The 12,416-nt window shown below is 35.8% G+C and overlaps 2 protein-coding genes across 5 annotated transcripts; one reads left to right on the top strand and one right to left on the bottom strand.

The window, feature by feature from the left end:
• Positions 1-901: 901 nt before the first annotated feature.
• Positions 902-8,329, top strand: LOC121765378. 4 transcript variants are annotated; one of them, XM_042161510.1, is made up of 9 exons: positions 902-1,072; positions 1,160-1,221; positions 2,423-2,454; positions 6,145-6,208; positions 6,277-6,343; positions 6,925-7,196; positions 7,286-7,411; positions 7,486-7,710; positions 7,853-8,329. In XM_042161510.1, the coding sequence occupies exons 4-8, from the start codon at positions 6,155-6,157 to the stop codon at positions 7,567-7,569; spliced, it is 603 nt and encodes a 200-aa protein (XP_042017444.1). In that variant the 5' UTR covers positions 902-1,072; positions 1,160-1,221; positions 2,423-2,454; positions 6,145-6,154; the 3' UTR covers positions 7,570-7,710; positions 7,853-8,329. The 4 variants fall into 4 exon arrangements, with proteins under 4 accessions (XP_042017444.1, XP_042017442.1, XP_042017443.1 ...); XM_042161508.1 differs by having other exon boundaries at positions 902-1,067; XM_042161509.1 differs by having other exon boundaries at positions 902-1,067; positions 7,486-7,694.
• A 142-nt stretch (positions 8,330-8,471) lies between these two features.
• LOC121765379 lies at positions 8,472-9,728 on the bottom strand. The gene is made up of 3 exons (XM_042161512.1): positions 9,288-9,728; positions 9,062-9,199; positions 8,472-8,969 (listed from the first exon to the last, which is right to left on the bottom strand). The coding sequence occupies exons 1-3, from the start codon at positions 9,516-9,518 to the stop codon at positions 8,745-8,747; spliced, it is 594 nt and encodes a 197-aa protein (XP_042017446.1). The 5' UTR covers positions 9,519-9,728; the 3' UTR covers positions 8,472-8,744.
• Between the last annotated feature and the right edge of the window lie 2,688 nt (positions 9,729-12,416).

Here is a 12,416-nt window from a genome sequence, read left to right on the forward strand (position 1 = left end):
TGTTGAAACATATTCCCGATATCGTATTTCCAATCTTCTTTCGGTGTTATGTGCTATTGTGTTTATTATATTTAATAGGATGAGTTGATAAAAAAATAATTCAGGTTAATTTTGAATTTGTTTGAATAAATTATCATTTGAATGTTTAATTTTATTGTATTAATTGATGTATTAAATTTTTTTTAATATAATATATATAAAAATGTAATATATATATTACAACATATTTAATATTAATATATATATATATAATAATCTATCGGTATACCACGGTATACCGGTATACCGTGGATTCGGTATATACCGAAGTTTCGGTATACCGTGGTATACCGGTATACCGTGGATTCGGTATACCGCGGTATAGAAAAATTGATACCGTTACCGTACCGAAACACTGCGGTACGGTATCATACCGTACCGGAAACTGCGGTATACCGAAAAATCGGTATTTTCGGTATTTTTCCGGTACGGTAAGTCCGGTATTACGGTATTTCGGTATAATTTCCCACCCCTAGGCATGGCGTTCGGTGGTGGAAACGCCATAGCACCATGTCGCTGCCATAGCACCGCCATATCCGATATAAGACAACATTGCGTGTGTACAGCATTTAGGAATGGGGCATTATTCAAGAAACATGGAGGTTGGAGTTGTATTTTATGCTTTATTAATTGTTTAAAGTGTTTTAGATGTTATATTTTTAATATTTTTTATTTATTGAATTATAAATAAATATATTATTTTATTTGTTTAATTATTGACCGCCATATCCGTCATGCTAATACGCCATAACCCTGTGGCGGTTTTTGGGCAAACCGCCATAAGCCGCCATACGAGATTGATAACATTGGTAATATGCCTTTTCTAAATTATTAAGTAGAGCATAAATCAACTAGACCCTACTTATTTTGCCTCAAATTTTTTTTCCCATTTCTCCAATTTCCAAATTCTCTCTTCGCATTTCTCAAATTCCCAAATTCTCGTTCCGTGCCGCCGGTGTCCTGCTCTGCCACCGGTCGCCCTTGCTCCGCCGCTAGCTTCCTGCTCCGCCAGCAACAGCTTTCCTTTGGTGAGGTCTCTCTCTTGCTGAATTATTTAGCTGCTTATCGCTCTAATTTGTATTGATTCTTCACGTTTCTTCAAATTTAATTCCAATTTCAGTAGCAAGGTTGGCTGGATTTTCTCCAATTCGTCCGATCACATTTCTCTGATTTTCTGCTGAGGTAATTGAGCTGCACGAAGAAGTGCATTCATAAACTGCTTTCAATGTGTTTTATTTGATTGATATTCAGCAAACTGCTTGTAACCTTGCCAATCCCAGAATCACTGGATGCCCTAGTAAGCTGTAATCGCAAAAAAACTTACATTCTTAATGGTCACATAGTTGTTTCCGGTGTTGGCTGTAAATTTCAATTCATTTCACTTCATTGCCATTATGTATGTATGTGTGTTCTTATGCAGTGAGTGTGTATGCGTTTTCTTTTTTTGTCTTTCGGATACTGTATTATTGAGTAGATAATTATGCTTATGCGATATGTGTTTTCTAGGTGTTTGCTGCTGGTGTTCTGGATCTTCTTTGATATTTCTAGTTTTTAAGCATTTTAGAGTTTATTTTGTTGATATGCTTGACAAGCTAAGTAAACGAGTAGAATTTTTATAGAATTTTTCTCAGCAACAGAAGGTGGATGAAATTAGAGCAAGAAGGCTTAATTGGATAAAGAAAGATTAAGTCAGCACTATTTCTTTAAAAAAAGTTAAGTAGATCAGCCTCTAATAAACCTCAGGATTCTAATTGAGACAGCAACTGTGTGTTTTGTGCTCTCCTTTTTCTTTCTTGATTCGATGATACTAATATGACATGAATGAAAAGTGAGAAAAGAGGAGAATAAGGGAACAATAAGTTGCTATTTTGGTATATTTTGCAACATGAAAGTAGTTTTGTGCTATGTTATTGGTTTTATCTCGCTGTAGTTATATTGAAATACAAAAATATAGAGCACATTCCTGTTGTTATTTTGGTATATCACAAATGTTTCTCATTAAACATAGTGCTAAAAATTAGTTTTCCAAACATTAGTAGAGAAAAAGAAACTGAAAATGAAGGAAGGGCCAGATATAGTAGTAGAGTATATGTTACTGGTATGAATAATTCCTACTATTCACTACTTTATTGTAGATTTACGTTCATGATGCCTGTTCTTCTCCATATTGCCTTAAAAGGACAGGCACCAAATAAAATTCCTCTCGTATAGTTTTACCACATGTCTTGATTTGAACATTTGACCGCATATGAGCTGTTGTAGTATGGATCCTTGGTTATGCCTTTTCTGTTGTAATATCACTTGTTGATGTTGGCTTTGAGGTTTTGCTTCCATTATTTCATGTTTTGCAGTTGCTAAGTGTTTGATCTTCTTTGTTTTGCAGCTTGCTTTTTGGAGCCATTTTTCGCACTGCAGGTAAACAAAGAAATCTTTTTAGTATTCATGCTTTAACATCCTTGGTTCATGGTAACACATGTTATTTTGGATTCTATATTTTGTTTAGGGCTAAATTAGTTGAGACTTACACCTGATATTTATGTTTGATGCAATATTGATCTCTATAGATGTATAGCAAATGATGCTTTCTCCCTTAACTCTGCTCACATACTATCTAACTAGTGATATTTATGTTTGATGCAATACTGATCTCTATAGCTGTATAGCAAATGTATTCATTTGAATGTTATTCTAATCTTGTAGTTACAATGAAATTATAGGTGTGGATGCTCATTTGTGCTTGTAATTCATTAATATGTTTAATGTCAAGAGTTTTTATGATGGAATAATTAAGTAATGATATACTCTAATATCCTTTAGTTTGGGTAATTTTTAATTATTTTTAAAAATATGTCAAAATAAGTAGAATTCGATTATTTTGACACTAAATTAAGTGCGAATAGTAACAATTTTCAATTCAGTAGTTGGGTAATTAGAATGTAGGAGTGTCAAATCAGCTATTAGTGGGTCTGGATTTTGCAATTTACCATTTTGATGCTCTTGTGCTTGTATAGTTCTTTTTTAATAAAAGAAAAAATCAAATACTCCCATACTTATACTTAGTTGGGTCTTATTCTTTTTTGGATGTTCCAACTAAGTTAAATAGATATTAACAGTGGCGGAAGGACGTAAATAGGGGTTAAATTTTCAAAATTTTACTTTAATATAAATTTTTAGGTAATTTAGATTATTAATAGGTGCTTTTATATACTTATATGTATAAAATATGAGTAAATTTTAAAATTTTATAATAGAAGAAAGTTAAAAAAATGATGGATAGAAGTATTACTACTATAAAACAGAAATGTAGATATGAAATTATAGATAGAGGGCTTGAGAAACCCCACTCCAATTCCCAAAACCCACATTACAGTAGCAAATCGATTTCTTTCTAGGAAAGCACTCCCCAAACCCCCCATTAAAGCAGCAACTCGATTTCTAGGTAAGTACTTCCTCTCTTTATTTGAATTAAATTAAACTATAAAGATTTTATATTTGTGATAAATTTGTGATGTGTTGCCCATGCCCATAAGGTTGACTTTAACTTCGAGAGATTTCTTTATTAAATTGAATAAATTCTTGAAAAACTGATTTGGTAAATGGTGTGTCATCTGATTTTTAGTCTTAGCTGGGCGAACAAAAACAGCGAAGACTAGGCAAGTTGGGGATTTGCATTGAATTACTTTGTTTTAGTTTATTTGAGTAAAATTAGAAATAATTTGATACAGTTAAGAGTAGAAATTAGAGTTGAAGTGAAATTTTCTAATGTTTAATCTAATAGCCTAAGACTTTAGGATTTTGCTTAATTGTTTAATTGATAGTTATTGAACTCAAGTATGCATAATTAGAAGTATTTAGACATGATGGGATATATGGATTAGTTTTAATGTATTTTGATTTAGAAACTGTCAAACAAATGATGTTGGTTGTAGAAATTCTTTTCCTAATCAGTTACATTTCAAGTGTTTGTTTTGGGGTTTTACACTCCCAGAATAATCAAGATTTCTGATAGAGATAAAATGGCTGATCTCCAAAAGAGCACAAGAAGTGCTTGATGAAATTACAAGGAAGAAATAAACTTCCACAAACTGATAATATAATTATAGAATTTGAGATATGAAGTGAAAGGGAAAAGCTCGGCTATTATTCAATAGATATGAAAAGAAAACACAAGAGGAATCCTCAGAGAGGCCTACAATACTACGATCGTCCAATACCAAACTTCCCAGATGATTTTCATCATTTGTGGAAATTCAATATATAGACTTACAATGAGAATATTCAGCAAAAAACTAAATTCAAATTAAATAAAGAAGCTGCAACAACTAACTACTAGCCGAGATATATGCGCCCCCCTTTTGATCGCGCCTACTCCTCCTCTGCTTCCTCCAAATCCGCTGGCCATATGACTTGGCGGTTCCCCCGTTTGTAGACCCTCCAAACCGTATCAATTTCTGTTTGTACCCTTAATGAATTTTTATGTATTCCCTAATATGTCCTCGTTTTTTAGAAATTATGCGCTCATTGCAACCTTAGAAAGGAGAAAATATTGCAATTCAATTCACCTGTGTAAGAAACTGGGATCCTTTTTGGAAGACATCTCTTTGAATCCATTCCCCCTCTCTCTCTCCCTCTCCTACTAAACAAGGCCTAACACTAACCTTCTCTCTCACCTCAATGCCATCCAAGCTTGTTTGAAAAATGTCTTTCAGCCATTCCCCAAACAAGCTCTTGAGGTACATATCTCCATACCTCTCAAAACATGCTCCAACACCTCCTCATCCACCTCGAACTCGTTGTCACCGCCTGCTTCGTTGAATGCTCTCTCGAACACAACTAGCAACGCCTCCCTCGTCTCCCTACTCTGCTCCGGTCCCCTGTTTAGTGCCACACATTTCTTGATCCTCTTCAGCAATGTGGACGAGGTGTGGGGAAGCTCCATTGTGATCTCACGAGTTAGGTCACTCGAGATGAAGCTCAAGCCGCCTACGTCGTCATCAGCCCGTATGCTGACGTCAAGGCCATTCGAGGAGACCTCGTCCCTCCTCTTTTGCCTTCCCCCACCCGACTCCCTCTCTGCTCTTCGCTTGTGATAAAGGTAGCACCTTCTGATGAGGAAGTGTGCACTCTAGCCCAATCCGGATCGCGGATCTCACAGCGTGCAGGTTGCATTTATGTCAGCATCCATAGCAAGGATAAATGTCGAATCACGATTGGTCTCCAATCCATCATTAAGAAACTTGATCAGCTCAATATCAGCAAATTCAGCATCCTCAACAAGAACTACCAACATCCCATCATGAAACCCCTCTTGAGCCACGCGATCTTCATGACTCCTCGTCTTCATGATCAAGGGACGGCCCGAGGACCAAAAGACCACCTTTGCTGCAGCAAGAACCACTCTCCGATTCCCCCACACCGTCGTTCCCATGAAACACATCAAACTTGTTATCACCACTCATCAGTGCCTCAACTATCAAAGGGATGGTTTCTAACAGCCAAGGCTAGTTCTCCTGGAGTAAGTCATGCAACCGAGCCTTCTCGTGTTTCACTTCATCAGAAATGGTATATGGCAAAGCAAACGTTAGAAAAGGCCAGAAATCAGCCTCCTAACTGCCAAACCAACCATACCCTTATAGAAATCACATAGCACAAAAACCTCATCAAAACAACTTTGTTAAAGCATATGTTGAATAAATTTTGATCGAAAGTAGTGCTTAAACATGGTTATGGTTTCTAATTTGTTTGTAATGCCTTATTTTTTTATCATTAGCATAACGGTTTCCTCATTGGATTGACTCGATGAGTCGAGCTCATCTTTATTTTATGGTCTAGTTGCTTTATACTCTAACCAAAAATTAGAATAAATAAACAAAGTTGATAGTTCTTACAATTATCATTATCATTTTAATTAGAAATGAGTGTGCTGTTGGCAGCCCACATATGAGATTTTGAATGCCTTTTTTTCCTCACTCACTCAAGTGTGAAGTCATGGTTGCATTTGTTAGCTTGTAGTAGTTGATTTTGGTTGACTGTTGTAACTTGTCATATATGGTTTGTGTTGTAACCAGTCATATATGACTTTGATCATTACTTTGTGTTTTTCAGGTTACAAAGTATGGTGGATGTACTCGACGATTCCAACTTGATTCATGATCCATTTTTCACCGAGGTATGCGTTATTCTGAATTACTATATTTTTATTTTTATCCTTATAAATTGATTGTAAATAATGTGTAGGCTGATAGGTGCCTCGTTTTGGAAAAGCCGCAATGCATTCTGAAAGTGCGAGATCAGGGTTATTCAGGTAAATTCTAGACTACACTTATTTTCTAAGGTTATGTAAATGGTTAGTTGGTACCAATTTGACTTGGGTTGGTTTTTGGCCGCCCCGATAATCAAAATTTTGGGTTTCAGTTTGATTTTGAGATTATTTATCTGATATTTTGATCGGTTTAACCAAAATTTCTGTCAAAAACCAAAATATAAAAATTCTATTTTACTTTCAAGTTTCAACCAATAAAATTAATAACTTAGTGGGCTTTTAGCAGCCCACATATGGGATTTCAAATGACTCAACTATAAAGGAATGGATGGAGTATTAAACATGACAATTTAGATCCATATTTGTCTTCAACCTTTAGAGAAATGGAGTGATGAACACAAATTTGTTGTTGATAGTTTGGTACAGTGTTTATAAGGAAAATTAGTACTCCAACTGTTGTTTCTTTTTTGCACTCGTTTTGAAAAAAAAATAATAAATATTTAAAAGTAAAGAGAGAATAAAGAGAGAATAATTCTCTATATTATTCTCTTTCTTACATTACTCGACATGTACATATGCTTGCTATGCATATGCCGTTACCGCGACAATGTTTGGTGCTGAAGTTGCTAGTAGAGGACGATCCTGCCTTGGTTCTCCGCAGGAATTTCTCGATTATATCCATCATTACAGCCGTCCTGATTTTCTGGAGCCGGGTCCATATAGAGTTCCAGCTGGTGGTTTTAGATGTAGTTATTGGACAGCATTTGAATATGTCATGAACAATGGCCTGGCTCCAGTGGATATTTATCCATGGGTTGGTTCTGTGTGTACGTCTAGAGATGTAGTTGCTGACTGGGACGATATTGTTGAGGTTGGAGGACATCAATTTACATACGTGAGTTTTTTCTCTTTTTTTTTGTAGATGCATGTTTTAAAGAATGCTTTATTTTATAATATTCTTAATACTTTATTTTTGTTAAACAGGATGAAAAAATTCATATCGATGACTATAGGTATCTTGAGGATGGGGAAGTTGAAATGATGTTGCATGACCAACCTGTGACAGGAGGACTCAAAATTCCACTTGAATTCAACGATTGGAATAGTCAGGTATGAAATCACTATCATGTCTACATTTTACTTCTGTATAATTTTTAAATTTGATATGATTTTTTTATTATTAGGATATTTGGAGAGGTGGATTTGAATTTGAGGATGTTGCTCATGCTTTAACCATTGTTGGATATGGCCGTAAGGGTGATGACTGATATTATATCTGTCAAAACTCATGCGGCGTCGAATGGGGGTACAAAGGTTACTGCAAGGTTTTAAGGGAGTTAATGTCAGAGACGTATGTTCCTCTTAACCCCAGGAGTCCAGTCAACGCTTAGAAGTAAGTAATTAAAAAGGTAACAGTTTTGGTGCAAGTACATAGCTTTATATTTGAGTTTGCTATCTACTGACATGTTATAGTGATAGGTTGATGTGTTTCACATGTTTTCGATCACTATTTGTTTATAGTGAATATAATATATGTATTTGCATGTGTAGATCTGATTAATGGCGTGGTCATGTGGAGATTTCGCGAAGAACTCAAGCAGGAGCGCATGGAGTAGAGAAGATGACAGAAGGGGTTTCGCAGGGTGATATGGTGGATCTTTTGGTTCTGGATTAGTTACTGCCTACTTTTGATAATCTTAAGTGGGTTGGATATTGGAAACCGAGCCCCTCATTTTTACTATGAAAGGTTGTAGAGACTAGTCTTATATTGTTGATTTGAGAGGAGGGAGTATAATTTTTCTAAATGAGTACATCTAGTAAGCTGTGGTCACAGAAAAAAATAATTACAGAGAAGATATAGGTAAGAAATATGATAAAAGTTGTCCATCCATTTGTTAACTAGATGGGGTCCTTGTACCTCCTTCATGAGTCGTCAATTGTAAGTAATCTACATGCACAAGGCGCGAATACTTAATCGACATTTGAAGTGGTCTATCTACATGCAAAGCCAATTGTAAGTGTTGTGGATAAATTTATGCAAACACACTAGTCAATTGTAAATTAAATTTCTTCTGTGCAAATGCTTGGGGGAAATTTGGCCGTAGTGAAGCAATAAGATAGTTGCAATAAGTTGGACCGTAGAATGAGATAGCAATAAGTTGCAAACATCTTTAAGCTGAACCGTAGTGAAGGTGATTACATACTTATTAATTTAGTGAACAATCATAGAGAAACAACCATTCGACAGCATATCTAGCTGGACAATAACATAGTAGCAGAAATGGAACAATAGGAGGAACAATACACAACCAAATAGGAGTATAAAACTATTTTAGATATAGGGGAAGTGCTGACCTGTTCATACATCCAATATCAGTGGAAAACACATTCCCCATGTCCTAAAACTTGTTAAAACATAGTAGCAGAAGTTAATATCTAACAATCAAGGCTCCACCACCACTGCTGGAGGCTCGGCATCTGGTTTAATCCTCCACTGGCGGAGTTCCCTAGAGCCATGGCCAATCCAGGGAGAGGAGACAATTGCTTGGATAGTGATAGTAGCTTCTTCTCCAACTTTTTTCACAGCCAAAGTCAAATACACTAGACCATAGCAGGCTTTTGTGGTGACCGCCTTGACAACTTCCACAAGCTCAAAACTTTCGCTTTTCTGCAATTAATTAATTAATGCATATATATATATATATAGAGAGAGAGAGAGAGTATTATGATTCAATCAAAGATAAATTTATACATACATACCATGTCAACATTGATTTCATCAATCGCAAGCTGTGCTAGCTTGAACACAAAATCACGTGAATTGGGGGAAGGCACAGGGAAGAAATAAACAAAGCCCGTGTGTAACCAAGAAGGAATACGCACATCCACATCAAAACCCTACCATATCACATAATTCAATCAATTCATTAAAACCGAATAAAATTAGTATGATAATGATGATATTTAGGGGATTGGATGGACTTACACCGCTATTGCGGACTTGGGCGATGTATTTGAGAACAGCCTCGCGGTCGTAAGGATGTTCTTCCATCTCCTTTATCCTATTGTAGTCTTCGTGTTTATGTTTCCTCGTCCTTGACAAATACTGTGCCTTGGGATCGTAATCTTCCCTTTCGAAGCTCATCCTATTCTCGTAGAAACTCAATAGACCAGCGATATCTGTGAATTTTAAAACATGCCGCGTTTCCTTTACCATCCCAGAATTCAATTGCGATTCCTCCCTCGTTGCCTTTGCGTTCTTTGCCACGCCGGAATCGATTTCCTCAATCTCATTTCCACGTTTTCGCTTTACCACACAAATCCAAATCGGATGCTGTTTCGCCAATTGACAAATTAGGGGATTTAGGGTTACCCATCGAAGATGATACGATTTCACGATCTCTGTTTTCCTCCCGCCGCGTATAAAATGATGGGCCACCGACTTCCTTTAAATCAAAAAATGTATTCTTATATGAAAACAATGGGCTGAATGATGGGCCACCGACTTCGTTTAACCCAATAAATACCCAACAATATATAAAGCATTTCAAAACCGTCAGATTATCCATGTCATTTTATGAAATCACATATTTATCCTTTTATTTATTAATAACTAAGTGATTAAGATATTTAGTAGTACATACAAAAATATTTTATTGTGTTTAGCAATTGATCATCATTGTCACTTGCGAAATGGAGTAATATATCAACTGATCAATTTTACAATCCAACAATAAAAACTAAATTCTTTAGATAAATTTTCAATTCGATCTGTTTTTGTTGGCTAAACCAAAGGTGCGTCGATTAAAAAATTAAATCTTAGAAATCTCGGATACTTTCAAATTCAATTTGACAATTCAATCTGGAACAATCTTTAATAAACCATGCCTCTGTGGTCTATTATGTGATGAGTGTCTCTTCTGAAAGGTACAATAATTGGTGAATGAAAAATGTACGCAATCTACATATGCTAGAAAGAGAAAAAAAAAATTACGCTATTGATATTATAAAAAAAAAAGCAAGAGATCTTTCTATGTATTGACCAGTCATAATTTGAATAACCTTTTCGTTGCATTCAACATCTACGTCAGTTTACTTTTTACCTCATTTCTTAACTAAGAAACAACACCGGCAATCCTCCATCTCTTAACCATCTCATCCCTTAACTATTTATTCAGTTTCATTTTTTATTTTTATTTCCAATAAATTCAATTAATAAAAACACACTTCATTAAATAAAAGAAAATTACAATTTAAAATCTTAAAAAAATAAAAAAACACATAATTAAAACTTTTAAAAAAAATAAAAAAAGACATAATTTAAAATACTAGATATTAAAAATTGCACACTTAAACTATATAAACTACTCCGCCGGTGAATCATTCCCCAAAGGCGGTGGCAGTGCACCCGTTTGAGGCGAAATACCAAGTTGTCTTGCCAGATACGCAATGCCGGCAAAATAGGCTTGATATTGGTCAGGCGTCATGCAGGAAGTGTCACCCATCGTGGCGGTGAAGTACATGGACATTAGGGAGGGCGGCGGCGTGCCTTGGGAGCCCGCCTGACTTGATTCGCCTCGGCCCCTCCCATGCGCGAGCTCTAGCCGCCTTGTTCCCTTGCGGCCGGCGTCGTGTACCGGAGGAGCCCCTGCATCTTATGTCGGGAACTCAACCTCTTGTGAGGCGTTGCCTTCCTCGCCCTCACTAGACGAGTATTGGCCACCCGCCTTGTGCTTCGTGCGTTTCAAGCTCGAACCTGTGCTGGACTGGACACCGCCAGCCCGCCTATCAAGCTCTTTGACCGACTGTCAAACATCGGTAAATTTGAAATCTTTGCAGGTGTTGGCTTTAAAGAATCGCAAAGTCGCTCTCAGAATGTCGGCTCCACTGGCTCCGCTTTGGTAATTCTCCGCTTCATACTTGTAGATCCCACAAAATATTTTGATATCTTTGTCGGCTCGCTCAAAATGACTGCGAAGCATCTTCATGTTGCGGCTGAAGGTCCACCTCGGCATTTGCTCGTTGTATACGTCGGTGACCTTATCCCAAAAATACTTGCGGGATTTTTGAGTCCAGACGATGGGATCGTACGACGTGCTGATCCAAGCATCGAACGGAGACATCCACTACTAGAAAATTGGCATTTTATGGCACTTAAAACTGCCATTACAAAACTATTATTGTTACACTTAATCTTTTATGGCACTTGATGCAAGTGCATCGTTGGTAGATGTATTAACAGGTTACGTGTAAAGATAGATAATGTATTATTGCACTCCAAAGGTGTCATGAAACATAATGTGTAATGTTACTTGAAAATGCCACAATATAATTTCTTAAACTACACTAACTTTTGGACGAAAATTTACAAAATACCCCCATAAATTCTTATTATTACAATTTACCCTACATTTTCTTTTATTTATTTTTTTCACCTACATATTTGTAGAATTTATATTATTGTCCTTCAAATATTCATAAATTATGTTTTAATTCTTCAATTACATTTTAGTTTCAATGTACAAAATTCATTATATTATTATTAATCATTCACAAAATTTAATAAATAATTAATTCAAATAAAATGGCAAATTTCAATAATACCCAAAGTATCAAATGATCTTATCTAATGTGTTTAAACACAAGGATTAAACATAAGCGTTGGTCATCTTTACTTAAACTACAAAATAAATTAGTACTAAAAAAGTAAAAATTATAAAGTCCTAATCTATTCCAAAAGTGCTTGTAGGGACACTGCTTGTTTCTTTAAAATGTGAGCCTCTTATGCCTGTCAAAAGAGCAAAGTACCACTCCAACGCCATGCGACCTAAAATAATTAAGTATAAAATTCCAAGTTAATACAATAAATAACAACAATATACATGTACTTTGAGAAAATAACAAAGGTTGGAGATACTCATATATTACACAAAGTTCAATTTGTGAATGAATTTACCAATACCATTTTCCTTAGTCTGTTTTCAACAAATTTTCAATCACCAATGCAAGAAGATACGAACCGTGCAAGTAATTATCCATGGACACAGAGAATCCACATACTCACTTTAATACCCTTCATATCCTTCCCTTCCTCCATTAAGGATTGCAAAATATA

The sequence above is a fragment of the Salvia splendens genome, chromosome 14 (genome assembly GCF_004379255.2).
Source record: "Salvia splendens isolate huo1 chromosome 14, SspV2, whole genome shotgun sequence".
Lineage (NCBI taxonomy): Eukaryota > Viridiplantae > Streptophyta > Magnoliopsida > Lamiales > Lamiaceae > Salvia > Salvia splendens.

What these genes read in the sequence shown, in the direction of transcription:
- LOC121765378 (XM_042161510.1), top strand. Translation starts at nt 6,155, where the DNA reads ATGGTGGATGTACTCGACGATTCCAACTTGATTCATGATCCATTTTTC. An exon ending in GCGAGATCAGGGTTATTCAG is followed by an intron (nt 6,344 to 6,924) that starts GTAAATTCTAGA and finishes TTGGTGCTGAAG; the next exon opens with TTGCTAGTAGAGGACGATCC. An exon ending in TCAACGATTGGAATAGTCAG is followed by an intron (nt 7,412 to 7,485) that starts GTATGAAATCAC and finishes TTTTATTATTAG; the next exon opens with GATATTTGGAGAGGTGGATT.
- LOC121765379 (XM_042161512.1), bottom strand. Translation starts at nt 9,518, where the DNA reads ATGGTAAAGGAAACGCGGCATGTTTTAAAATTCACAGATATCGCTGGT. An exon ending in CCCAAGTCCGCAATAGCGGT is followed by an intron (nt 9,200 to 9,287) that starts GTAAGTCCATCC and finishes GTGATATGGTAG; the next exon opens with GGTTTTGATGTGGATGTGCG. An exon ending in ATGAAATCAATGTTGACATG is followed by an intron (nt 8,970 to 9,061) that starts GTATGTATGTAT and finishes AATTAATTGCAG; the next exon opens with AAAAGCGAAAGTTTTGAGCT.